Source organism: Mus musculus, chromosome 17 (genome assembly GCF_000001635.26).
Source record: "Mus musculus strain C57BL/6J chromosome 17, GRCm38.p6 C57BL/6J".
NCBI lineage: Eukaryota > Metazoa > Chordata > Mammalia > Rodentia > Muridae > Mus > Mus musculus.
In genome coordinates, this window is record NC_000083.6 from 26,940,014 (window position 1) to 26,966,431 (window position 26,418).

The window sequence follows — 26,418 nt, forward strand, 5'->3', positions numbered from 1 at the left end:
CTGGCACTGCCGTGGCTGGGAGAGGAAAGACACCTTTTCAAAGCACTGGGTGACACCTGTAAATGGGCTAGTGGGTGATGGAAGATACCCAGAGCCCAAAGCTTCGGACAGAGGCTGACAAATGAGTGGAGAGGAGAAATGAGAGTTGCAAGTTAGAGTTCAGAGTGTGACCCTGTTCTTTCCCCCTTGCTGACTCTTCTCCCCAGGACTGGCCCACCTCTCGGTCTTGGGTCTCCTTACCTTCATCCATTCCCCCAAGGAACCAGGACCTGCCCTACATAACCTCCCTGGAGCCTAAACACATCCAGTGACCCAAAAATGGAGAGGGGACCAGTGAGAGGACAGAGAAGAGGGTGGAGACAGCAGGAAAAAGGGCCCTGCCGCCCAAATATTAGCCCTCCCTCCAAGGTCTGGGGTCCTTGGCATGGGTGGCTCCTGTTAGGCTTCTGCATTTTCTTGAGTTGGGGGGGGGGTTCTCAGAGATCCTTGTGTGTGTAGGTGAGGGGTTGGGGGTCCAATATTTGGGTCCTGTGGGGGTGGGGGTCCAATATTTGGGCCCTTCCTAGGGTCTGGGTTACCTGGGGAGTTGTTTCAGGAAATTGAACCTCGCAATCGGTCACTAACTCACATCTTTCAGATGTAATGTATTTTAGATCTCTATGTGGTCATCTTCATCTTTGGGTCAGCCGAATGTCTCCTCCTTCATCCCCAAGTTTGCAGTTTCTTTGAGATACGAATGTGGGGTTTCTTACCTCTAGCTAGATTCTAAAATTTAATTCTGGCCTGGGGCACTTTCTAATATTGGCTTCATCTTTTTCTTTGGGTCTAGGTCTCTGTTTTGGGTCTCCCAAACTACAAGTCCAGGGTTCGAATAAGATTAACATGGGTCTGGAGAACCTTGCTGACACTAGAGTCTCATATTCTGGTCCCTGACTCCTTTCTTTAATTTAGGGGGTGGGGTCTGAGCTCAGAGGTCTCTTTCCTTCTAGATTTGGATCTGTGAGACCCAATTTGTTGAGTATGGAGGTGGGGGGGGGGTGAGGTGGTGAGTATCTTTCTCTGGGTCTGGGGTCTGTCTGAGGGTCTTGGGTCAGCTTCTACGGGACTTCCCTGGTGTGTATGAGTCAGGGGTCCCTCGTTCTCTCCTTTTCCGGGTCTCCCTGGGTAGGGGTGGGGGCTGCAGTCTCTCCCTCCTCCTCCTGCTCTCTCTTCTCTAGCTCGCTTCCCCCGCCCCCCCTCTCTCTGCTGCCGCTGCTGCCGTTGGCTCTTATTCTCCTCCTCCTCCTCCTCTCTCCTCCTCTCTGCTCCTCTCCGCTCCTCTCTCCTCCTCTCTCCTCCTCCTCCTCCTCCTCCACCTCCTCCTTCTCCCCCTTTCTCTCCCCCTCTTTCTCTCTTCTTTTTCTCCCCCCGTCCCCCCGCCCCCTCCCCCTCAGGCCTGATGAGCAGGTCTCGAGCCTCCATCCATCGGGGGAGCATCCCCGCGATGTCCTATGCCCCCTTCAGAGGTACGGTGGTGGTAAGGGGAGGGGAGGGCCAAATGGGGGGGCAAGAGGGGGAGGGGCAGCGGGCGGGGGAGGGCCGGGGCCACCGAGGGGAAGGAGCGGCTGAAATGGAGGGAGAGGGGAGGGTCGGGAAGGCAGAGGTGGGAACAGTGGGAAAGGAGGGATTAGAGGCATAGGGGTAGGATAGAGGGGCTGGGACACGGGCCTTTTCAAGGGGGCTGAGGGGAAGATGATGGAGGGGAAAGCGCGTCAGAAAGGGATGAGAAGGGAGGACTGAGTTTGGGGAAAGGCTGCAGAAATGGTTTGGATTTGGGAGCAGAGTGAGGAAGAAATTACCAAGGAAGTAGAGGCATGGTCTTGGGAGAGGGTAGGGGGGAAATGAAAACACAGGCGGCATGAGAGACCAAGAAGGTGGGAAGGGAATTTGGTGAGGGGCTCAGGGTGGTAGGACTTAGGAAAAGAGAGGAGGATGGAGGGAGGGAAGGGGCCAGATGGAGAAAGAAGGTGGCAGTGGGGGGGTGTGGGGGGTCCAGATGGAGGGAAGAGAGGAGAGAGAAAAAGGATTGGGGGAGGGGACACCAGAGAAGGGGGAGGATCAAGTGGTTTTTTTTTTTTTGGTTTGGGGGGGGGGATGCAAGTAAGATTGAGGGGTGGGGACAAGGGCCAGATAAAAATCCTGAGGGTAACTGGCCCTCATTAGGACTCTGGAGAAGTGAGATGCAATCCCTGAGTCTCATTTGCTTTCTTAATCGCTTTGACCCCTTCCCCCACCCCACCTCTTCTTTCCAGTCCCCCTCCCTGCCTCTGCTGTCCATCACTTATATCTTTCCCCCCATATGGTGTCCGTTTCTTATATGAGTCCCCCTTCTGTTCTTCCCCTGTATTGGTCCCTATCTCATATCTCTTCTCTTTCCCTCCCTCTCTTCTAATAACTACCTTAATACACCACTGCTGCTCCTGGGCCCCGTGTCTCAGATCCCCTGACAGGTCTCTCTCACTCCCTCTGCCCCATGTTGGCTGAAACCTTCTGGTCCATTCCCTTGCCCTAGGCAAGCAACCACCATCTTTACCATCTTCCTTTTCTCTTAGGTTCACGCTGTTACTTGTCCCTCAGCTCACCCTCTGTTTCCTATCCCACTTCCCATCTTGTCACATGGTCTGTGCTTATTTCCTCTTATTCCCCAACCTGGTGATTCCTCTCTTCTTGTCCCCTCTGCTTCCTGGGGTGATAGAGATTGGGGGGGGGGGTTACCAAAACACAGGTTTTGATCGTTGGAACAGGGCTCTAAGGAATTCCCCCATCTTGGACCCTTGTGGAACTTCTCATTCCAGTAAAAATTTCCCATTTCCCTGTCCTCTGCCATGTTCCATTGCTTCCTAGGGTCATTAGTATTCTTAACTATAGAATCTCTCTGTGTGTGTGTGTGTGTGTGTGTGTGTGTGTGTGTGTGTGTTGTACCTAAGCTAAGATTCCCTGTGTCCCTTTCCTGTTCCCAGTAGAACAGTGTCCCTTGAGGTCTATCCTGCTTGCCCAGCTGCAGCCTAGAGCAGCTCCTCTGTTGTGTTTTGGTTATATGTATTAACAGATTTTTCCCCTGGATACACCATGCGTTGAGATGTACTAGGCCTCAAGTGTTTGTGATCTAAGTTATGGAAGGTTGTTGTTGCTATTGTTGTGCTGGGGCTTTGAATCCTAGTGGGGTTTTTTTTGTTGTTGTTGGTTTTTGAGTTTTTTGTTGTCATTATTGTTTTGGTTTTTTTCCCCGACCACTGAGCTATAATGACCAACCCTGTCAGTGACCTTTGATATTTAGAAAATATGAGTAGAGTTTCCAAGAAAGCATCGAGACAGTGAAATTTTGAAAGCATTGTGAGGTCTAGGCACAATTCCCAGGTGTTTATCTTTCTGTCTGACCTGCAATTTGGGTAAATTTGAGAATGGTGGCCATCATCAGTAAGGGGATGGAGTTTCCTAAAGTTACTCTAGGGCCTGGAATGAAGCTCAAAGGCCAGTTCTCCTGAAACATGCCCAAGTTAATTACCCTGCACAGGTGATAGCCCTGGACTTTTCTTCCTGTGAACATCCTCCAGTTGATCCCTTAAGCCTAGTTTTATCACTCCAATATCACCAATCTAACTCTTCTGACTCCCTGAAGGCCTTTCCTTCACTGTGTCCCCATAAATGGTATGTGGCAACGATGCTATCGAGACAGCAAAGATGGAGCACCTGAGTGTGCATAACTGTTGATCCCATTTTTTTTTTTCTGGAAATTTGTTTATTGTCAGATTTCATCTTGGGAAGTTCCTCTGACATGAGGTGTGGCTGTTCCACTCTTTCCTCCACTCTTTCTAAGTTCCTCAATGTGCCCAGTGACAGCCAGGTGCGGCTGTCAGCTTGTAGAGTTGGCTCCTCCCTATCTATGAAGATTGGGTGGGAAGAGGAGGGCTGACTCCGGAGCCTGCTGTGGACAGAGAGGCCAGACCAGTCTTTGGTCATCGGAGCAGATCCCTGATCCCTGCACAGCCAGATGCAAAGACGAGCTACCTTCCCCTTGGTAACGTCTCCAAAAGGGTGGCCAGGGTAGGAGTAGGGAATTAAGGGAAGAAGAGAGGGGAGGCCTCACGCCTCTCTGAACATATAAGACCCCCCCCCATTCCTTTCTTTCTTCTTAATTGTTTAGTTCTCAGAATCTCATGACTCAAATATGCTTCAGTGCACCATCTTCTTTTCCACAGCTGGGTACCTCATATTCTCCTAAATATGTGAGGCCGCATCCATTGTAAGCAGCTTATTAATGCCCTTCCTCTCTGTGTCTTTTGCCAGTTTCATAAATCTCTACCCCTCAACACTAGTGAACAGGCCGAGTTTTCCCCCTTCTACTGCCCCTAGTAAAGTCCCTCTCTGTCATGTGACTAATTCTCATCTTTGAAGCCACGCTCATCCCCTTCCTGGAACCTCCCATGATGCCACTCAGCATGAAGGACCATCCCCCGACCCAAGACCTCTCCAGGCGGGTGGTGCCCCTTTTCCCTCTCTGCAGACTCTCCTTCCCACTTTAGGTTTCTACACCCAGCGTATAGACCCTCCCTCACTGTCTGTGTGTCTCTGTCCCCCAGATGTACGGGGACCCCCTATGCACCGAACCCAATACGTTCATTCCCCGTACGATCGTCCTGGCTGGAACCCTCGGTTCTGCATCATCTCGGGGAACCAGCTGCTCATGCTGGATGAGGATGAGGTGAGCGGGGTGAGGAGGAGGTGGGGCAAGCGGAGAAGACTGACCACGGAGAGAGGACGATGGGGAGAGTCCTCTTCAGTGAGCGGGAGAGAGAGAGAGAGAGAGCCCTAAGAACAGGAAGGAAAAGAGACAGGAGGTGGGAGGAGGGCGGCCATTGGGGTTGTTGTACACAGCCAAGGTGTTAAGAAGATAGACAACCTTTCTTTGACTTCCACTAGAAGGTCTTTGAGGCCATTGGAAGTGCTGCGGAGGAGCTATGGTTCTGAAGTCGTGAGGGTGCCTACTGATTTCACCCTATCCATATTATGGGGGAAGGAAAGTGAAGAGCTTAAAGCAAGTGAGGAAGGGGGGCCTTCCTTCCTCCAAAGGGGTCCTCAGCTTTCTCCTCCCCGCCTCTCCTAGCTCTTCATCACAGGGCACAGTGCAGGCTAAGACTAGGCGATCCTGAGGAAAGTCAGGAGAAGTGGGAGCGGCTGGAGGGACTGACAGACCACAGGGGTCACTGGATTTTGGCATGAATGGAAACAAAAATGGTGTGAGCTTCAGACTAGGTTTCCTTCTGCCTCTACAGGGAAGGTTGGGTTTCAGGAGAGGACATGGAAGGAAGAGGTAGACAACTGTAGTGTGGGGACCTGTGCACAGGAGCAGGACTTGGACTAGCCAGAGTGAGGAGGTGGAATGGCCAGGGCAGGGCGTCTGGAAGGAGATGGTTAGTGGTCATGTGAGGTCTAAGAGTCTAAAGGGTGTTGGTTCCATAGTAGGAATGGGCCCAATTCTGAAGGGTGAGGCCCCCATTTGTGATTTGGGGAGCCATCTTCAGAGAGTGTAGGGTGCCCCAGTAGAGGCAATGAGAGTTGTGCCTAAACACTGTGGGGGCTGGGCTGGATTTGGGGCTAACCAGGGTGTAGAGGAGCCTTGAAGTCAGGTGAAAATGTGGACAGAGAATGTCCAGATCATGAACTACAAGTGTCTGACAGGGAGCATGGTAATTGGCCGCAGGAGAGGTGGCCTGGTGGACCTAAGTTTGGAATACTGGAAGGCCTTTGAGTGATTTGCTATTGGTCATCAGCCTTGACTAAGGATTTGAAGTCCATTGGGTGGTCTGGGAAAAAGAGCCGATAGGAGTGGGAAGTGCAGCAGTGAGAAGGAAGGAATCAGACATGGAGACAGGGGACCCACTAGCCACCCGAGGCCAACAGGAATAGCCTGTCTGGTAGGAAGGTGGGAGTGGGAAGGCGAAGATGGAGCTGGAAGAATGAAGGCCCTTGGGAGCTAGAATTGGGCGGATGGTGGGGCTGGGGCCTCGTGGGAGTCTAGCTTCTGGTAGGGGTGGAGGTTAGGATGACGACTCCCAGGGGGAGCTGAGGTGAGGCCTAGGGAAAGGTAGAGCTGAGGGGAAGAGGGTAAAGGAAGAAGATGCAAAGGGGGGTGGGGGGAGGTGACCAGGCCTTTTTGGGGGAGGGGAGGTTGGGTCCCAGTCTGGCCGCAAGCCGGGCTGTGGGAGGGAGACAAGCTGTGGAACTGATTATAAATGCAGCTGTGACAAGCTTGAGAGAGAGAAGGGGGCGAGGAAGGTAGGAGGTTGGGAGGGAAGCGGGGGAAAATGGACGAACTGAAGGTCACAGGGAAACCAGACTCAGGAGGTAGCTAACTCCTGTGGATTTGCTGGAAGCGCTAGTGGGGTTTGGGAGAATTCTCTAAACTGTTTGAAGAGAAATGGAGGGAGAGCAGGGAAACGAGAAGTCCCCTCACCAGGGCCAAGGGAAATGGGCAGGGGTGGAAGGGGCAGGTGGGCTGGCAAGGGGCCGGCCTTCCATGAAAGGGGAAAGGAGGGATGGCGCAGGCCCGTGAGGTCTGACACACTCCCCAATCCCCTAGATACACCCCCTTCTGATCCGCGACCGGAGGAGCGAGTCCAGCCGAAACAAACTGCTGAGACGCACCGTCTCTGTGCCAGTGGAGGGGCGGCCCCACGGCGAGCATGGTACGGCGGCCGAGCAGGCTCGTGCCCCGGACAGTCTCGGGGAGCGCGGGCGGGGGCGGAGAGCAGCCGTGATCCCGATCCCGATCCCGAGGACAGGGCGCCCTCGTCCGGGCTGCCGGGCTGCGCGGGGTACCGGGGCTGTTGGTGAGCGGCCCCCGCGCGTCCATACACTGCTTAGCTTTGCTCCCCTTTCCTCTCCAGCAGTGAAGTTTGACTGTTTCCCTGGTGCTTGTAAAAATAATCTGCTTAGATCTTTAGTCTCCTGTCTGTGCTCCTGGCCCAGGCCCTCGCATCCTCCTTCTGAGAACTTGGAATGACCTATTCCCTGCCCTCCCCCAGACCCGAGTCCCGCTCGCAAGCTCCCATCTTTTTCCAGATCTTCAGGCCTGTGGCCTTTCCTTCATCTTTCCCCCTCAATTGATTCCGTTTTCTGCAGTCGTATCACTCCCTATTTTCTTGATTTTCCCCATTCTCATTTTCCATTTCCCCTTGATCCCCGTGTTCCTCCCCTCTGCTCTGGGAACTCCGTCAGACCCCCATCTCCTCACTGTCTCTCCAACTCTCTCCCTCTCTCCATCTGTCTCTTCCCCTTCCTCCTCCCTTCTGCCCCCCACCCCCCTCTTTAGTCATTTAAAAAAAGATTTTTGTCTTCCTCTGAGAAGTTCGCTTAAAAGGTTTCCATGGGAACAGTGAGGGGAGATGAAGGCAGAGAACAGGGATCTGCAGCCAAGGTGCAGAGAGACGCCCTCAGTCCCCGGAAGCCCCCTGCCACTGCCCAGTTCCTCAGCATTTCTCTTCCATGACGCCCACCCAACCCCATGAGACCCCTTTATCCCACCATTTCTTCCTCCCCAGGGTTACAGGCTTCCTTAGAGAACCAGAAGCCCCTGTTATCCAGCCAGCTGCCTGCTGATAGGCCTAGGCCTCACTGCCCTTGGGGGCCAGCTTTGGCACCCCAGGCTGGTGGTCAGGGATGTATGTCACTGTCATGGAAACTGACATGAGGGTGTAGGTAGCACGCTGAGGCTAACCAGGAGGCCGCTGTGGTGAAGAGTGTATAGAGAATGGGTGATGTCTGTCTGTCGAGTCCATGTCAGGCATGTTTTTTGTTTGTGCAGTGTGTACCTGTGTGCACTGGAATGGTAACATGCTCACAGAGCGTGTTTGTCATGTGTCCTGCTGTTGGCAGTTGGCCGCTCTGCCCACACAGTTCTGTTTCCTTAGAGTCCTCAGAGTGCTGAGGCCTTTGGTGTGGGTCTCCTGTGTTTAGGGTGAAGTTAAGGTGGCCTGTAAAGGTTACTGACTGTATTGGGGCTTAGTAAAGGCTGGGAATGTTTCGGAGATATACATATATATCTCTGAAATATTCCCAGCCTTTACTTTATATATATATATATATATATATATATATATATATATATATATATATATATATATATATAGGCAGGGTTTATTAGAAGTTAGTAGGTGGTGAGTGTTTGGAATCTTCTGAGGAAAATAGAATGTGTAAAGGGCATGGAGGATGTGCAGGGGACATAAAGGGTTTTGGGATTGGGGGGGGGGGCTCCACTTTGCAAAGGTGTTTGCTGAGGCTGTGGACGCTCCAGCCCGGGAGAGGTCGCCGGACCTTTGAGGGCATTGGAATCTAGGGCTCCTCCTCTGCTGGGTGGAGCTGCAAACCCTCACTCCCTTCAAGGGTTTCTAGCTCTCTCTTTCTCTCTCTTTTTGGGGGTGGGGGTCCTGTTCACGAGGCGATGATGGGAGGCCTAGTTGGTTTTGGGGGTCCCTCTGTCCCCCTCCCCCGTCTCTCTCGCGCTGTCTCCGGGCGACGGGGCTCGTGACAGAGGCGGCCACGGCAGCAGCGGTCGCCTAGCAACGGCGGCGGGGCCCGGGCAACGGCGGCAGCGGCGGGAGCGGCGGCGGAGGGAGCCGTTCCCGCGGCTGTCACCGCGCGGCCGTCCAGGCCGTCCCGGGCCCCGCCACCGCCCCACCGCGTCGGGCGGCGCGAGCCGGGCCGCCGCCCCCTCTCCCTCCGCACCCGCCCCTCCCCCGCGCAGAGCGGGCCCCTCCCCCATCGGGGGACACCCTCGACCCCCCGGGGGGCGGTGCGAGGTAAGGGCGGGGCCGGGCGGACGAAGCGCGCGCGTGGGGGGCTGCGCGCGTGGGGCGGGGGCGCGCGTGTGCGTGGGTACGGGAGGGGCCTGGGGAGGCCGCGGTGGCGGCGGCGGCGGCGGCAGCTGCTCCCTCCGCATGTTCTCGCTGCATCTTCCGAGTGGGGGGAGTTATGGTAACCGGAGCGGGGGGGGGGGGCAGTAGAGGTCGGGAGGGAGGGGGTCTGGGCAGCTTCCTGCTTGTGACCGCGCGTGGGGGCGGCTGGTGTGAGGGGGTCTTGGAGCCCTACTGGAGGGCCAGCCCTGGTGTTTGCGTATGTGATCTTGACCGTGGTTGTGCCCCTGTGTGTCGGTGCATGTGCACATGGGGCCCAAATCCTCTTGCACACGTGTAGCCAGCACTGTGCAGGTATGTCCTGTCTTGCCCCGCCTCTGCCAGTTAACAGCCTGAGGGCCTGTGGGGCCAGCCACCGGTTTATGGGGCAGTCTGTGGACATACTAATTCATGTCACCTCTGACCCTGAGTGTGCATGTCCCCGGTTGAGGTTGATGTGTAGGAATGTGTGGCTGGCCAAATGAGAATTTTCAGTGTCCCTGGTGGCAGGTGTGTGTCTTTGCATGTGTGTTCCAACACTGGCCTGAGAATCTGTGTCAGTCCCAGCATGGGTGTCCAGGGCGTGTCTGGATGTGGGTGGTGGTATGCCAGTGTTCCGGTGGTGAGGACAAAGTGTGTGAATGGTTCCTTACAGTCTGACTGCATGAAACACCTTTGGACTAGGCAGATATGAGCCTCTCTGCCTGGCCCCTAGATGGGGACAGAAAAGCTTGAAGGGAAAGAAGTGAAGGGGTAGAGGGAAGTAAGGATGAGAGTCACCAAGAGGAGGAGAGCAAAGAGCAAGGGAGAGAGAATGTCTGGAGAATGGGAATCTAAGAGCACTGAGCTGGACTTAGAGAAAAGAGGGCAGAGGACAGGGAAGTTGGGAGGTAGCTGAAGAGCCAGGCCTCTCTGTGGAGCATTCTGAGAGGGTGGAGAGAAGTGGATGCAGGAGGGCCTAGGCTGCCCCGTCTGTAGGAGGCTATCCAGTCACAGAGGCTGCTTCCCAGTGAGGCCTGTCACCACGGAGACTGCAGAGCGTGCCCTCCCCCCAGGTTCTCTGCTCCCTCTCTAGCCCAGCTCCTCATCTTCCTCTGGCACCCTCTCTCCCTGGCTCCCTTTGAGAGCTGTCAGCTGGATATGGAGAAGAAAGGCTACACGTAGGGTAGGGATTTGGGGGATTGGAGGGTAGGAGAAATGTTTGTGGGTGATGTCAAGATTAGAGACATTGGAGAGGCGGAGTCCAAGCCCTTGCTCTGTGTGTGTGTGTGTGTGTGTGTGTGTGTGTGTGTGTGTGTGTGTGCAGGGTGTGTACTGTGTGGGTGTATGCACAATGCCTATGTTACGGGTCTGTGTAGGTGGCTGTTGTGTGTGTGCTTGAGTGTATCTATCATGCAGGGATGGGACATAGAGACCCAGCATGGCAGTGTGTGCTTTTCAGGTTTGCTGTGTGTACATGGCTGTGTGCTTTTCTCTGTCTATGTCACCGCAGGCAGCACTAATGACAGGACACCCCATGTTCCTGTCAGTCTGCCCTCTCCTGTGCTTTTTGCCTCGTTCTTGTGTCAGAGTCCTTGGGAACATGTGTGTGGCCTCCATGCACCTATGACTTATTTTTGAGGTCCTGATATGGTGTGTCTTTCCTCCAGGAACTGTACAAAGCAATTAGCTGATTTTGCCCCCTCTGCAAATGCTTGTAGTTCCAAAAGAAGGTTTTAGTGGATTTAAACTTAAGGCCTCTATGCCTTTATTAGAGATGCATGTGTGTGAAAATAATGGCTGACCCAGGTTCCCTGGAGTGAGAGTAAGGCAGCCATACCTGAGAGATGCAGAAGAGTGGATGAGGAGGGAGCCATGCGGGGCTCTGGGTGACACAAGGCTCACTAACACATTTGCTCCTCATTTTTTTGTTTTATTTGTTCTGTTTTCCTGGTAGCCATCACAGATGCTGGTGATTAGAGTCATGGAAAAGCTAGAAGAAAGCTGGGGGGGGGGGTGTTGAGAGGAGGGAGCTGTCCCGAGTCAATGAATGTGTTTGTACTGTTAATGTGAAGGATGAGTGTTTGTGCTTTATCTGACCATGGTCAGGATGTATGTGTACACGGTGCAGGGGCGACCCAGGGGGCTACAGCCTACTTAAGCATGGGTCTCAGGGTTTACATGTCCATTTATGTAGGGTACTGCCCACATGATGGCCGCAGAGTCCACTCCAGCAGTTCTCATGTGGCTGTCTGAGTTCAAGTGTGTCTACCCCATGGCAGTGCTCACAAATGTCTAGGCATGTGGGGGTCCCCATGCTCAAGGCTGTCTGTACGTCTCCCCGAAGCACATACTTTCCTATTATTTCTCCTAATGCGGCTGTGATATACATGGTTGCTGTATTTTTGTGCTCTACACACGATTCCTGGGAGACTGAGAGGGTTCTCGTCTCGGGATCCAGACTTGCTTGTGTGTGCAAACCTGAATCTGTCCGTAAAAGGAGCAGGGAAGGACCGGCTCTGAGGCAGTGGGCAGTCTGGAAGCAGACATGAAAATGTAGTGGGGTTTTCACTGTTTTCTTCTGGAACCTAGCGGGTTAACAAGCCGTTCTTCCGGTCGCACCCCCCCCCCCCAGCCTGTAGCTTCTTGTTGCCATGGAGATGGTGGCCCCGCCCCTGATGCAGCACCAGCCCCCCCATTGGCTGCAGTGGTGACTGTGGGGCTGAGGGGGGAGCCCAGGCCTGGGCAGCCATTCTGGAGCTGGAGCCGGAGCTTGGCATCCCCCCACTTTCATTCTCCTTCAGCCCTTCGGCCCCTCCAAATTCCCTAGCAGCAGACCTTCGGCTCCCTTCCTCTAAGCTCCTGTTCCTTCGATTCTTGACAGGCTGAGCTTCATCCGCATTCACCTCCCCCCCACCCCCCCTTCTCGCCAGCCTTTACTTGGGAGTCCCCAGAATCCCACTGCCCTTCCTCCCCACTCCCCTGCATTCTTTTCTTCTCCAACCATTCACTAGCACTGCAGTGCACGTGGAACCGGCTCTTCTGCCCGCTCCCTATCGGTCCCTTCCTCCGATCTTCTGTTCCCCTCACTCAGCACAGGTCTCTTCTGAGACCTCCCCCTCCAGTCCTGGGAGGGGGTCATGGGAGGCAGCCCTGGACCTCCAGACAGACAGGGTCTCTGGGAGGTGTGGGGCAGGGGGAGGATGTGCCTAGCTGGGAAAAGAGGAAAGCCCATCCATGGGCAATGACCTTTAACCTATCTCCCCAAGCAAGCCCCTTCTTTTGGGTGGGGGACAGGCAAACTGAGGCTCCCTGGGCCGTGGGTAATCTTCATTAGGGAGGTTTCACTGACCCTCCTGACTATGCCCCCCTGCTGACTGACTGCCTATCCAAGTCATGGGCTTAAGGCCTCCCACCCCGACCCCGTCAGGGGGCTCCGGCTCAGGTTCCTTGCCCCCTCCTTCCCACCGCCAGCCTCTCCGCCGCCGCTGCTCTTCTTGCTGCTTTCCGGGGGGTAGGTGAGGCCGGAGCTGAGGGACCGAGGGAGGTGGCTAATACACTGGCCCAGGGTGGAAGTCGGAACTCATAGTTCCCCAGCCCCTTCCCCAACTTTCTGTTGGGCCCTTTCCTCCCCTCCAGAATACCACTTGGGTCGCTCGAGGAGGAAGAGTGTCCCAGGGGGGAAACAGTACAGCATGGAGGCCGCCCCCGCTGCGCCCTTCCGGCCCTCGGTGAGTGAATGAATGCCAGTGCCTGCCAGATGTGGCTCAGCCTGACCCTATCTCTCCCAGCCCCAGCTGGAGCCCCATGGTTCTGAAAGAGAGGACCAAGGAAGAGTGTGCATGCATCCCCACCTCTTTGGTTTACCCCTTCTTGGCTCTGCCCCCTACTTCTTGGACCAGCCCTCCCACCTTTTCCAGCTAGTTTGTGTGTTTGTGTATCTGCTCACATCATACAGCACCCGTGGGAGCAAGGAAGACAAACTGGTGTCAGGGCTCCTGTCCCCTTTCCTCTTCTCCATGTTCTTCCAGGGATTCCTTGCCAGCTGAGGGTGTCCAGGGAGACTCTGAGCCGCCCCAGTCACCCCTATTCCCATTTGCTCCCCAGCAAGGCTTCCTGAGCCGGAGGCTAAAAAGCTCTATCAAACGTACAAAGTCACAACCCAAACTTGACCGGACCAGCAGCTTTCGACAGATCCTGCCTCGCTTCCGAAGTGCTGACCATGACCGGTAGGTACTGGACCTGAAATTAGATGGGGACTGAGAGGAGTGGGGGATTCCCTGAGAACAAAGGTTAACGGGCTCATGTTGGTCGGGGTGCAAGAGACATCTGAGAGGAGCTGGCCTAAGCCACGAGTAACCAGAAAGAAGTGGTGACAAGGAAGGACCTGCTGAGGCAGGGAAGGAGGCGAAGGTGAAGCCAAGGAGGGCAGGACTCGTGGGGAGGAAGGAAGGTGGCTCCCACCCTGGGTAGGACTAGTGACAGAGCTTACTGGGTGGTGAGAAGAAGCCAATAGGACCCACCCAGGTGGGAGGTGAAGAAGGGCAGGGATTAGGGACAGCAGGCTGGACATGGGTAGCTGGTGTTGAATGAGAAGGATGAGGGCTCTGAGGTCCCAGTAGCAGGGCCAGTGGGGAGCAAGAGAACAATAGGAAAGGTAGCGTCTGGTATGCAGGTAACAGAATGGGGACAAAGGCTGGGGTTAATTCAGGGCCTGAGGAATAAGGAAGGAGACCTGGCTGCTTGCCTTTGTCCTTCTCTGGGCTTCCCCTAGTCCAGTCACTCCCTGGAGAGAGTCTGTCCTTTTCCCTTGTGTCTGGCTGTCCTAGGGACTGAGCAGGGTAGGAAGGTTGGGATCAGGTGAGTCACACCTTTCCCTGCCCCCTTCCAAGTAACCAGTGCTGGATTTGGGGCTGGAGGGGGGGGGGTGAGGGCATGGTATTCCTGGCCGCGGGGGCGGGGGGGGGGGGCGCCGGGGGAGCGTGGTGCTGACGGCAGCCAGAGCCTGTGATGACGGGGCTGCTATAAATAACTTCATGGAGGCTCCCACACCCGAGCTCCCCTCCTGCTTCCCCATGCTCTCCATCTTGGTCCCCTACCCATTTCCACACCACTTGCTATCTATCCTTTCTCCCCTTGCTCGGGTACCTCAGCCCGGCTTGTCCTGTGCTCCCCGCGCAGCACAGCGCAGCGCAGCGCTGTCCTCTGCACAGCACACGCTTGCTCTTCCTTAGCCTTACTGCGCCTGCTTTTGCCCCCTGCTTGCTGTTCTGCCTCCCCTTCTTCCCAAGTCTGCTTTCCAGCCTCTGACCTTTACTCTGCCCCGTCTGCTCCTTTATTTGCCTGGGCCTTTCTCTCTTTATCTCTTGGTTGTACTAAAAACTTACTTCATTTATAGTTTGAATCATAAAATGTTTATTAGGCACTAACTGTGTGCCAGGTCCAAACCAAACATTACTGTATTTCCTCTGTGACTCGAGTCTTTGCTTCCAATTTTTTCCTTTATATTGAGATTCTCATTTCTGGAGTCACCTAGACATGTCCAGGCCATTTTGTTTTTTCTTTCTTCTCTTTTCTTTTCTTTTCTTTTCTTTTCTTTTCTTTTCTTTCCTTTTCTTTTGTTGTTGTTGTTGTTTCGTTTTCGACATGGTTTGTGTTTGTTTTTAAAGATAAGGTCTCACTGTGTGACCCTGGCTAGCCTGGGGCCTGCTATGTAGACCAGGCTGGCCTCAGACTTAACAGGGATCTACCTGTCTCTGCCTCTTGAGTGCTGGGATTAAAGGTGTGTGTTACTACGCCCAGCAGTTCTGAGCTATTTCTAGGTATCCTGAGTATGAGTTGATGCAGATAGGTCTCTTGAAGGGTTTTGGTTCCCCCCTGCGCCCCCCACCCCTACCCCGTACCTCCCACATCCACAGGAGGAGCCTGGGCTTCCTCTGGTGAGCAGAGTCCTCAGTGAGGAGAGAGGACCTTCCCTGATGTTTTTCTGACCCCTGTGCTGCCAGGGCCCGGCTGATGCAGAGCTTCAAGGAGTCACATTCCCACGAGTCCCTGCTGAGTCCCAGTAGTGCTGCTGAGGCCTTGGAGCTCAACCTGGATGAAGACTCCATTATCAAGCCAGTACACAGCTCCATCCTGGGTCAGGAGTTCTGCTTTGAGGTAGTAGCCTTTGTGCTGAGATGGACTGAGTGGGCAGGGATGCAGGAGGGTGGGGCCTCGAGGGCCTGGAGTACGGGCATGTGGAGCTGTCAGGGAAACAGCTGGACCAGGGAGGAAGGTGTGGTGTAGTCTCCAGCCTCTAGGAATCACCCCTCCTTGGAGCCCCACCTCAAATCCACACTCCTCTCCAGGTAACAACATCATCTGGAACAAAATGCTTTGCCTGTCGGTCTGCAGCTGAAAGGGACAAATGGATTGAGAATCTGCAGAGGGCTGTAAAACCCAACAAGGTACTGGGGAAGAAGGGAACCAAGGAGGCTGGGGGCCTAGTGAGCTAAAGGGTGGGGATTTGGAAGGAGGGCCCTGGGGTGACTTCCATTATTCAGAATTCCCCTTTATTCCCTTTTTCCCCCAACTGCTACCTTCCATCATGCTCTACTTCCCTGCCATGAAAGCCATGAGCCAAGGATCTGATGGAAGGCCTCGCTCACACCTCACACCTAATGGGTGGTCTTCCAGCTGCACTCGCAGTACTTTGTGAACCCTGGCTCTCTTTATAAAGTCTACCAAGTACAGTTGGCCTTGGTGACCTCAGGGTCCCCTTGACAGAGCCAAGACTTATGTTCCCTGAGAAAAAGCTGCCAGTCTGTCAGCTGGTCTGACTCCAGTTTGTAGCAGGCTCACAGTCCTGGCCATCTTCCTCTTTTTCCCCCAGGGCCTTTATTAAGAAATCCCACTTAAAATACTAGACACAATCTGAACCACACATGGCCCAGGTACCACACTGCTTTCCACATAGTGCCGTAGCATGTGACTCTCACCAGGAGCTTGGGCCCTCCTCAAGTCAGCCCTCAGCTCACACTGTACTGGCCCTAGTACTTTTTTTTTTTTTTTGAGACAAGGTTTCTCTGTGTAACCCTGGCTGTCCTGGAACTCACTCTGTAGACCAGGCTGACCTTGAACTCAGAAATCCACCTGCCTCCGCCTCCCAAGTGCTGGGATTAAAGGCATGCGCCATCACTGCCCAGCTGTTGGCCCTATGCTTAACGCAAGTATTATTTTGTTTTGCAACATCTGATGTTTCTGTGGGACTTTCTCATTTGTATCTTTGAGGTCTTCCTTACTTAAAAAAAAAAAAATGTTGCAGGCCGTGGTGGCATAGGCCTTAATCCCAGCATAGAAGCAGGTGGATTTCTGTGAGTCCAATCCAGAGTGAGTTCCAGGATAGTCAAAGCTGTGTGGAGCGATCCTGTTTCAAAAAAAAAAAAGTAAATAATCTAAAAACTTCCATATTTACTTGTAGGGGGGGAAACGGGGGAGGTCACAGTGCTCACGTGGAGGCCAGAGCCCCTCCCACTCTGCTGTGGGTCCTAAGGCTCACACTCACACTGGCACCTTCACCAAGGAAGCCATCTTGCTGGCCCTCAGTGCGTTTGACTCATCACCTAAGCATCTCCTAGCATTAATCCTGTAGGAATTCCTTTCTCTGTTAGCATCCAAGGCTGCTGTAAAAAAAGTCACCGTGAACTGAGCCAGCCAAAGCTCTTCTCTCACAGATCAGGGGTCTAAAGTCCAAGATGAGCAAGGCCATGTCAGTTCTGAAAGCTGTCACCTTCAGTCTGTCCCTCTTTACATGGCTAGCTTCCTTCTGTATGTCTCTAATGTGATAAAGTCACCAATTGCTGGATTAAGAGATGACATTAATCAAGTATGCCCTCATCTGAATTGACATCTGCCAGGACACTATTTCTCAGATTCTAGAGAGAAATAATTCGCCACTATTCGAACCCAGTGTACTTACTGCTCTCCTTACGGCCACCATCTTGATCTCGTGTGCTCACTGTCTTTCTGGTGTGTCTGTCTTCACCCTTTTATCTGCCCCAACCACTTCCTCATGCCAGGACAACAGCCGCCGAGTAGATAACGTGCTGAAGCTATGGATCATAGAGGCTCGAGAGCTGCCCCCCAAGAAGAGATATTACTGTGAGCTGTGCCTGGACGACATGCTGTATGCACGAACCACCTCCAAGCCCCGCTCGGCTTCAGGAGACACCGTCTTTTGGGGCGAGCACTTTGAGTTTAACAACCTGCCTGCCGTCCGGGCCCTTCGGCTGCATCTGTACCGTGACTCAGACAAAAAGCGGAAGAAGGACAAGGCTGGCTACGTTGGCCTGGTGACTGTTCCAGTGGCCACCCTAGCTGGGCGCCACTTCACAGAGCAGTGGTACCCCGTGACCTTGCCGACAGGCAGTGGGGGCTCTGGGGGCATGGGCTCGGGGGGAGGAGGAGGGTCAGGGGGTGGCTCAGGGGGCAAAGGGAAAGGAGGTTGTCCTGCTGTGAGACTGAAAGCCCGTTACCAGACGATGAGCATCCTGCCCATGGAGCTGTATAAGGAGTTTGCAGAGTATGTGACCAACCATTACCGGATGCTATGTGCAGTGCTGGAGCCTGCCCTGAATGTCAAAGGCAAGGAAGAGGTGGCCAGTGCACTGGTTCACATCCTGCAGAGCACAGGCAAGGCCAAGGTGAGCACTGTGGCCCCAGGGAAAGCTGGCTTGAGCATGGCTGCCAGCTTGTGGGCGGTGAAGAGAGAATAAGATCATGAGGTTGGACTCTGTAGAGGCTGACCCTGGGGTTTTCCTGGGCTCCAGGACTTCCTTTCAGACATGGCCATGTCAGAGGTAGACCGATTCATGGAGCGGGAACACCTCATATTCCGAGAGAACACGCTCGCCACTAAAGCCATAGAAGAGTATATGAGACTGATTGGCCAGAAATACCTCAAGGATGCCATTGGTACTTCAGGCCTTCTTCCTGAACCTCCTTGTGCCCACCCCACCTCCCCTAAACCTGGCTTCCCAGACCCCATATCCACCTTCCTCAGAGTCCCAGGACCCCAGCCTCCAACCATCTGATTCTGCCATTCCTCCAACCCAGGGAGCCCCTGTCCCTGCCCTTGGAAAGTGTGACCGCTCCCTGTTGTACATCCTCCCAGGGGAGTTCATTCGTGCTCTGTATGAATCTGAGGAGAACTGTGAAGTAGACCCCATCAAGTGCACAGCGTCCAGTCTGGCAGAGCACCAGGCCAACCTGCGGATGTGCTGTGAGTTGGCCCTGTGCAAGGTGGTCAACTCCCATTGGTGAGACTGGGAACGCTGGGCTGGGGGGCCAGGGCTGGGCAGTTGTGTGTTCATCTGTTCATCCATCTGTCCATCCTCAGAGGACTGAGCATCAGTACGGGCAAAGCATTTTCTGGGGTATCATAGAACAAAGAGGTGAATGAGGGCTGCTTCCTGACCTCAGATGGCCTCTAACCAAAGTGAGCAGGGACACACGAGATGCAAGAAAAGCCACAGAGCCATTATGATGTGTGTTAAGGGAGGGCCCCTGGGTAGATAGAGCAGTGATGAGGTGCCCAGGGCTGGGCTGTGAGGACCGGCTCAGGAGCTGGCATCTGTACACAGTAGGCAAAGGACATTTCCAGGGCCGTGAGATAGCACAGGTGTGATGTGAGGAGGCCTTTGAGCTTCAGAGGATGGCTGGCAGCTGGTGCACATGGCTCTAGTGGAGGCAATAGGAGAGAGCTGTGCTTTGGGAATGAGAGAATCTGGAAGTCCAGGGCTCAGGAGTCTGCAACTGTCAAAATGCTTTGGGGTAGCTTTGAAGGAGTTGGTACCAGGAGGAAGCATGACTGAGACTGGCTCACAAGTCAGTGAGCTATATGGGGAGGGAGAGAAAGCAGCCCAGACCATTGGAGGCTCTGGTCCAGGTGTGGAAACCAGATGTTGGATCAGGGTGTAGTTAGAAGGCCTAGAAAGGGTCTGCTCAAGACCAGCTAGAGGAAGGATCAAATCAGTAGGGGTCGTCTGAGGGGTTGTGTGGGAGTCAGGATGACTCAAGAGGTCATGAGACTGCAGTGCTTAGGAGACCCACAGCCTCATTGACAGAACCAGGGAGTCAGAAGGAGGAGCCAGCTGGCAGTGTGGGGGCGATGGTGAGCTCTGTTTTACACTAGTCAAGTTTAAGGTGTCAGTGGGACATGGAAGTAGCACTGGGAGGCGGGAAAGAGTGAGCTGAGCCATTCCAGGGACTGGGGATCATGCCTGGGGCACGTCCATCCCCATTTCCCTGGAATCCAGAAGAGTTGGGGGGTCCGAGCTCCCTGTACCTCAAGTGACCCTCCATCTCTCTCCCATCTCTGTCTCTTCCCTGGTGTCTGTTTTTCTTCTCCTCCTTTCCTTGTCTCTCTCCCACCCTCCGTCTCTCTCCCACGTGTCTATCTCCCCTCACCCCTCTCCCCCTCTCCATTTCTCTCTCCAGAATCTGTTCCTCTACTGTGGCCCTCTTCTTCAGCAGCCTCCTGTCTTTCTCCTGCAGTCCCTCCCTCCCGGTCTCTCTCACCTGTCTCCACACCCTCACCTTCTACCACCCCCTCAGCATGTTCCCTGAAAGCTGAGGGTCTCTGGGGCTCAGTCCCGGTCTCTCTTTCTCTCTTTCTCTCTCTGTCTCCCCACCCCTTCCCCCCAGCGTGTTCCCGAGGGAGCTGAAGGAGGTGTTTGCATCTTGGCGGCTGCGCTGCGCAGAGCGGGGCCGAGAGGACATTGCTGACAGGCTGATCAGCGCCTCGCTCTTCCTGCGCTTCCTCTGCCCGGCCATTATGTCGCCCAGTCTATTTGGGCTTATGCAGGAGTACCCAGATGAGCAGACCTCACGAACCCTCACCCTCATCGCCAAGGTCATCCAGAACCTGGCCAACTTTTCCAAGTGAGGGAAACTTCAGGAAGGGTGGGATGGCCGTGGGCTTCTGGAAGGGTCTCCCAAGTCACCACAGCATCTGTGCCCCTGTCCAGGTTTACCTCAAAGGAGGACTTCCTGGGCTTCATGAATGAGTTTCTGGAGCTGGAGTGGGGCTCTATGCAGCAGTTCTTGTATGAGATATCCAACCTGGACACCTTGACCAACAGCAGCAGTTTTGAGGGCTATATAGACTTGGGCCGCGAGCTCTCCACACTTCACGCCCTGCTCTGGGAGGTGCTGCCCCAGCTCAGCAAGGTCAGTGGAGGTCCCCTCTGTCCCATCTCCAGGTACTTCCAGAGGCACCTGGGCTGAGAGATTATCTCTGCACAGAACTCTTGTCACCTTCCTGTTCCCAGAAATGTCACCACCACTTCCAGTACACATCACAAAACCTCTACCCATGGCCTCTGAGGCCCTCTTAGAACTGGGCACTTACTCATCAAGTGACAGCCTTGTCCTTCCAGGAAGCCCTCCTGAAGCTGGGCCCACTGCCCCGGCTCCTCAATGACATCAGCACAGCCCTGAGGAACCCTAACATCCAAAGGCAGCCAAGCCGCCAGAGTGAACGGACTCGGTCTCAGCCCATGGTGCTGCGAGGGCCATCAGCCGAGATGCAGGGCTACATGATGCGGGACCTCAATAGGTGAGCACCCTGCTTCCATGCTGCTATGCTCTAGGAGCCTGAATGCTCCTGGATGCTTCTCGCTGGGCCTGTCTGTATCTCTAGCGCTCAGAAGGGAAGAAGGGAAAGTTCTTAGGGACAGTGGTAAGGGTGCAGGCAGTGGGACCCTGCCACAGCTGGCTCACTTGGTTCCCTTGCCAACCTACTGCTTGTCCTTAGGCTGTGGCTCAGCCATGTGGTACCTAAGTCATCAGGTGTCTCTAAGAGACCTAAGCCCCTGCTCCCTCATACCACCTTGCCCCAGAGAGCTCTCCACGATCCAGCATTCAGAGAAGCAGCAGGTGGAGCCGAGTGGGCCCTGGAGCCCAGCATCCGATTTGATGAGGGAGGGCAGGGAGGGCCTGGGCCTCAGCTCAGACGGTGTCCTTCATCTTGTGATTACTCTGCTGTTCCTCACCCGTGTCTTCCGTCTACAACACCACGCCCCTCCCTCCCACCATTCCTCTATCATCTGTCCACACCGCTCTCCTTCTCCTGTCTGTGCTTGCCCCTTTGCATCTCTCTCCAGCTCCATCGACCTTCAATCCTTCATGGCTCGAGGCCTCAACAGGTGAGGGCTCTGTGCTCCCCACCCTCTGTCCTGCTGCACTGGCCTTCACCCACCTCTGCTCCTGTCCTTCACAGTGCACCTCATCTCCTCCACGCCTGCCCAGACCAGCCCTCACTCCTCCTTCTCCAGGCCTTAACGCCCTTCCTAGGCCTTGTCCCTTCCCTTCTCCCATCCTCCCGGCCTGCCTCTTCAGGGCTGCCACCACCAGCTCTCGGCCCTCCTCCCCCGTGGGCCCCACTTTCACCTAAGGCCAGCACCAGCCCACAGGCTCAGGCGCCAGTTGTCCTGGCCTCACTCTGCCTGTGTCCCCCTTTGCTTCCAACAGCTCTATGGACATGGCTCGCCTCCCCTCCCCAACCAAGGAAAAACCACCACCACCACCACCCGGTGGGGGTAAAGACCTTTTCTATGTGAGCCGGCCACCACTGGCCCGGTCCTCCCCAGCATACTGCACGAGCAGCTCGGACATCACAGAGCCAGAGCAGAAGATGCTGAGTGTCAACAAGAGTGTGTCCATGCTGGACCTTCAGGGCGACGGGCCTGGAGGTCGCCTTAACAGTAGCAGTGTTTCCAACCTGGCAGCTGTTGGGGACTTGTTGCATTCCAGCCAGGCCTCGCTGACAGCAGCTTTGGGGTTGCGGCCTGCACCTGCCGGGCGCCTCTCCCAGGGGAGTGGCTCTTCCATCACAGCAGCTGGCATGCGCCTCAGCCAGATGGGGGTCACTACAGATGGTGTCCCCGCCCAGCAACTGCGCATCCCCCTTTCCTTCCAGAACCCTCTCTTCCATATGGCTGCTGATGGGCCAGGGCCCCCAGCAGGCCATGGAGGGAGCAGTGGTCATGGTCCACCTTCCTCCCATCACCACCACCACCACCATCACCACCACCGAGGGGGAGAACCCCCAGGGGACACTTTTGCCCCATTCCATGGCTATAGCAAGAGCGAGGACCTCTCTTCAGGGGTCCCTAAGCCCCCCGCCGCCTCCATCCTTCACAGCCACAGCTACAGCGACGAGTTTGGACCCTCTGGCACTGATTTTACCCGCCGGCAGCTCTCGCTTCAGGACAGTCTACAGCACATGCTCTCCCCTCCCCAGATTACCATCGGTCCCCAGAGGCCAGCTCCCTCAGGGCCGGGAGGGGGCAGCGGCGGGGGCAGCGGTGGGGGCCAGCCACCCCCCTTGCAGAGGGGCAAGTCTCAACAGTTGACAGTGAGTGCCGCCCAGAAACCTCGGCCGTCTAGCGGGAACCTGTTGCAGTCCCCGGAGCCAAGCTACGGACCTGCCCGTCCTCGGCAGCAGAGCCTCAGCAAAGAGGGCAGCATTGGGGGCAGCGGGGGCAGCGGGGGCGGAGGGGGTGGGGGGCTCAAGCCCTCCATCACCAAGCAGGTAGGTGAGGGCAGGGTGAGGTGGGGCGGGTGACAAGCAGGGAGGGAAGCAACAGTGTAGTCTGGTGTGACAAGTCTCCTTCTTTGTGGCCGGTAGTCCCACCACTCAAGAGGCAAGATGGAAGGAAGCTAGGGCTAGGTAGTGAAATTGTCTCTAAACAAACAAAAATCTCACAAACATAAGAGGGCCCTCAGCAATGTCCCATGAAGTGTTGAAGTACCAAGGATGTGTAGATGAACAGTTGAGGACCCCAGCCTTAGCACTTCATCCAGGCAGGCAGCATAACTTCACTAGTTCAGACAGAAAAGGGCTAAGGCAGGGGAGCAGGTGTGGGGGGATCATTTGTGTTTTCTTCCTCTGAGCACGCCCTCCCTCTCCCACCTTTCTGCTGTCTGCCCTTCCTCGCTGGTCTCAGCATTCCCAGACTCCATCCACGCTTAACCCCACAATGCCAGCCTCGGAGCGGACCGTAGCCTGGGTCTCCAACATGCCTCACCTGTCGGCTGACATCGAGAGTGCACACATCGAGCGAGAAGAGTACAAGCTCAAGGAGTACTCCAAGTCCATGGACGAAAGCCGGCTGGACAGGGTACGCTGGCCTTCCCTCTGCCCGTCCCTCCTTTACCATGCCAGGGGAGGAAGGCCGTCAGTGCTTCCAAGGGAAAACACCCATGCTCAGTCAACAGGGTAAAAAGAAGCAGACAGTCCTCTTTTCTATTAAGAGTAGAAAGAGTCTTTTAGTCCAACTCTCTCTGTGGGTTATCTATACTATCTCTACTAGAGATGGAGAGAGCTGTTTCGTTTCAGCTCTGAGGAAGAGAATTGCTCCAGGATTAGGGCATATGTGGAAACCACCCAAGCTGAGCCTGCTAGCACAGGCCTGTGAACTGTTTGTTACTCAGGAGGCTGAGGCAGGCAATGTCAGCTCAAGGCCAGCTTGGACAACCTAAGGAGACCCTGCTTCAAAATAAAAAGTGAAAAGAAAGCTGTGGGGCAGATGTTTGCTAGGACGCATGAGGCCCTAGGTATCAGCAAATTCTACCAGAGGGCTAAGCACTCTTGTCCCAAGGCAGCCATCTATCCCAGGCCATGAATTCCCTCTGCTGTTCGCCTAGAATGGCATGGCTTAGGAGTAGGCCTTCAGAGCATGGTAAAGGCCTCTTTTTTGGTTTTTTTTGAGACAGGGTTTCTCTGTATAGCCCTGGCTGTCCTGGAACTCACTCTGTAGACCAGGCCGGCCTCAAACTCAGAAATCCACCTGCCTCTGCCTCCCGAGTGCTGGGATTAAAGGCGTGCACCACCACACCCGGCCTTTTTTTTTTTTTTTTTTTAATTTATTATTATACATAAGTACACTGTAGCTGACTTCAAATGCACCAGAAGAGGGCGTCATATCTCATTACAGGTGGTTGTGAGCCACCATGTGGTTGCTGGGATTTGAACTTGGGACCTTCAGAAGAGCAGTCAGTGCTCTTACCCACTGAGCCATCTTGCCAGCCTGGTAAAGGCCTCTTAGGTCGCCTCTCCCAGCTGTATAGTAGATGAGGAAAGCCCAGTTCAGCACCACACACAAGAGCTTCTAGAAGGGACAATCAGCTGGGAAGATGCACTGCCTATGGCTAGTGGTGCCCCGTGTGACCCCTGTGTGTGCCGCTGCAATTCAGGAGCTAAAGCTTTAGCGTTATTTAACTGCTGAGTAGCTATGTGTAAGCTGGGAATAGAGATAGTAATGGGGCTTTGGGTTTGATCCCTAGCACCAGAAAAAAACAGAACATACAAGTACTACATGTATTGACTACATTAAGCCACATGGAAATGAAGAGCCTGGTCTGAGCTCTTCTGTTCCTGGAATAGTTGTATTCTCAGTCTGGGAGCCCCTTGACTTCTTGTCTGTAGGACAGGACTAGGGAGGGAGTCATACCCGAGACAGCACCTGCCCCCACCTCACCCAGTGTGGCTTGTTTTTTTTCCCCTATCCCCATGTGCTCAATCTTGCTTTGGAATGTTTGTCCCTCTGGCTTTAATCTGTAGAGAAGCTTCTCAGGGAGTGGCCAGGAGTCTTGACAGACCCTGTAGCCCCATATGCCCCACGCATGCGTGAGAGCAGGGCACACTTCGAAGGTGTGGGGCTGACTTTGACTTTGCACCACCTTGAAGAAGCCTCAGTATTATTTCAGAGCTTTCTTAAAAGCAGATAAGAGTGTTCAGTAGGCAGAGAAAGGATGGGGGTACTCCTTTGCCATGGCTGAAATGACAGGGATGGGAGTGGGCTGGTAAAGCCAAGGCTGGGCGCCTCTCACAGTACGGGGTCATGTGCCCGGCGGGCAGGTGAAGGAGTATGAGGAGGAGATACATTCGCTGAAGGAGAGGCTACACATGTCCAACCGGAAGCTGGAAGAGTATGAGCGGAGGTTGCTGTCCCAGGAAGAACAGACCAGCAAGATCCTGATGCAGTACCAAGCCCGCCTGGAGCAGAGTGAGAAGCGCTTGAGACAGCAGCAGGTGGAGAAGGACTCCCAGATCAAGAGCATCATTGGCAGGTGAGGGGCGGCCCGGGGAGGGAGGAGGGGCTGAGGCTGCAGGGAGAGGGAGAGGGGGAAACCTGCTTAAGGCATTGAGCTGCTCTTACTGCGGCCCGCCACTGCTTGCACACTAACTCCTGAAGCCCTAGAGATACACCAGTGACTGTAGCCTAGCCACCAGTGTCTGGACTTAGGCCTGGACTCCCTATCAGTTCTTCTTAGCCCAGCCTGTGGGGTTCACCACAGAGCTAAGAGGCAGTTCCTAGCCACAGGAACTCTTAATCACTCCTGTGTCCCTGGCCAGAGCTCCTTGCCCAGGCTTAGAATGGGTTCCATTAGAGGGCTTTTAGCTTGTCAGTGTTCCAAAGAACCTGCCTCCTCAGGGGCTATCACAGCCAGCGCCAGCTGCACCCAGATCTGCTGTAATGTTTTGAGTGAGATTTAATTAGAAGAAAATGGTCTCTGCCTGAGACACTTGAAGTCCATGGCAAGGACTCTCTTATGAGATGAGTCCTCAGTAACTCGTGCATGGTGCACGGGGCCCAGAAGCTCCATCTCTGCACACAGGGTCTCTAGGAGGCCGGCTGAGCTGGGGGATCTGGCTGGCAGGAGACTTTGAGATACAGAAACCTAGTTGTACAGAGTTGTGCACACTTTTGTGGTTTTTTCCAGACAGGGTTTCTCTGTGTAGCCCTGGCTATCCTGGAACTCACTCTGTAGACCAGGCTGGCCTCAAACTCAGAAAATTGCCTGCCTCTCCCTCCAGAGTGCTGGGATTAAAGGCGTGCACCCACACTACCTGTTTACTTGTGCACACTTTGAATCCAAGCTTTCAGGTGACAGAGGCAGGTGGATCTCTTAGAGTGTGAGGCCAGCCTGGGCTACATAGAGAGTTCTAGCCAGGGCTGCATAGAGAAACCTGTCTCAACAAACAAACAAACAAACAAACCAAACAGACAAACAATGACATAGAAATCTCACCAGGAGCACCCATGGCTGTAATCCCAACGTTTAGGAGGCGGAGGCAGGAGGATACAGCTACACAGGGCGTTCTAGGCTTCCCTGCCTAGAATGTGAGACACTATCTGAAAACCACAAATCAAGTCTACTTTCATGAGTTTGAGGGATGAACTCAAGTGCTTAAGAGGATATACAGCTCTTCTAGAGAATCTGAGTCAAATTCCCAGCACCCACTTCAGGTAGCTTATAATTGTCTGGAACTCTAGCTACAGGGGCATCTCATACATCTGGCCTCTGCAGGCTCCTGAACTCGTGTGCACAGACCCACACACAGATACACACAGTGAAAAATATATATAGGCTTGGCGGTGGTGGTGACACAAGCCTTTAACCCCAGCACTCTGGAGGCAGAGGCAGGCAGATCTCTGAGTTTGAGGCCAGCTTGGTCTAA

At 54.5% G+C, this 26,418-nt stretch overlaps 1 protein-coding gene and 2 non-coding genes across 31 annotated transcripts in view; 2 read left to right on the top strand and 1 right to left on the bottom strand.

Moving 5' to 3' along the window:
- The first annotated feature begins 1,198 nt into the window (after positions 1-1,198).
- Syngap1 (synaptic Ras GTPase activating protein 1 homolog (rat)) overlaps positions 1,199-26,418 on the top strand; it is a 31,223-nt gene continuing 6,003 nt past the window's right edge. For 7 of the 29 annotated variants that reach the window (XR_003952116.1, XR_385324.3, XM_006524245.3 and 4 more), the window contains exons 1-17: positions 1,243-1,505; positions 4,620-4,741; positions 6,620-6,725; positions 12,549-12,640; positions 13,017-13,138; positions 14,915-15,068; positions 15,260-15,358; positions 16,970-17,593; positions 17,720-17,864; positions 18,064-18,208; positions 19,596-19,832; positions 19,919-20,120; positions 20,330-20,508; positions 21,056-21,097; positions 21,423-22,485; positions 22,901-23,074; positions 24,814-25,025. Coding sequence is in view for 25 of the 29 variants with exons in the window: in XM_006524245.3 (XP_006524308.1) it covers positions 1,439-1,505; positions 4,620-4,741; positions 6,620-6,725; positions 12,549-12,640; positions 13,017-13,138; positions 14,915-15,068; positions 15,260-15,358; positions 16,970-17,593; positions 17,720-17,864; positions 18,064-18,208; positions 19,596-19,832; positions 19,919-20,120; positions 20,330-20,508; positions 21,056-21,097; positions 21,423-22,485; positions 22,901-23,074; positions 24,814-25,025 (3,785 nt within the window). In the remaining 4 variants the exon portion in view is untranslated. Of the gene's footprint in view, positions 1,506-1,585; positions 3,688-3,788; positions 4,058-4,619; positions 4,742-6,619; positions 6,726-6,758; positions 6,870-8,387; positions 8,838-8,909; positions 9,013-10,106; positions 12,424-12,548; positions 12,641-13,016; positions 13,139-14,914; positions 15,069-15,259; positions 15,359-16,967; positions 17,594-17,719; positions 17,865-18,063; positions 18,209-19,388; positions 19,833-19,918; positions 20,121-20,329; positions 20,509-21,055; positions 21,098-21,422; positions 22,486-22,900; positions 23,075-24,813; positions 25,026-26,418 lie in introns of those variants that run through there. The other 22 variants (XR_003952115.1, XM_030249787.1, XM_006524236.2 and 19 more) reach the window with 18 other exon arrangements.
- Positions 8,043-8,106, bottom strand: Mir3083 (microRNA 3083). Its single transcript, NR_037244.1, has one exon. It is a non-coding gene; the product is annotated as a microRNA 3083 (primary transcript).
- On the top strand, positions 8,047-8,103 carry Gm51291 (predicted gene, 51291). Its single transcript, NR_162790.1, has one exon. It is a non-coding gene; the product is annotated as a predicted gene, 51291 (primary transcript).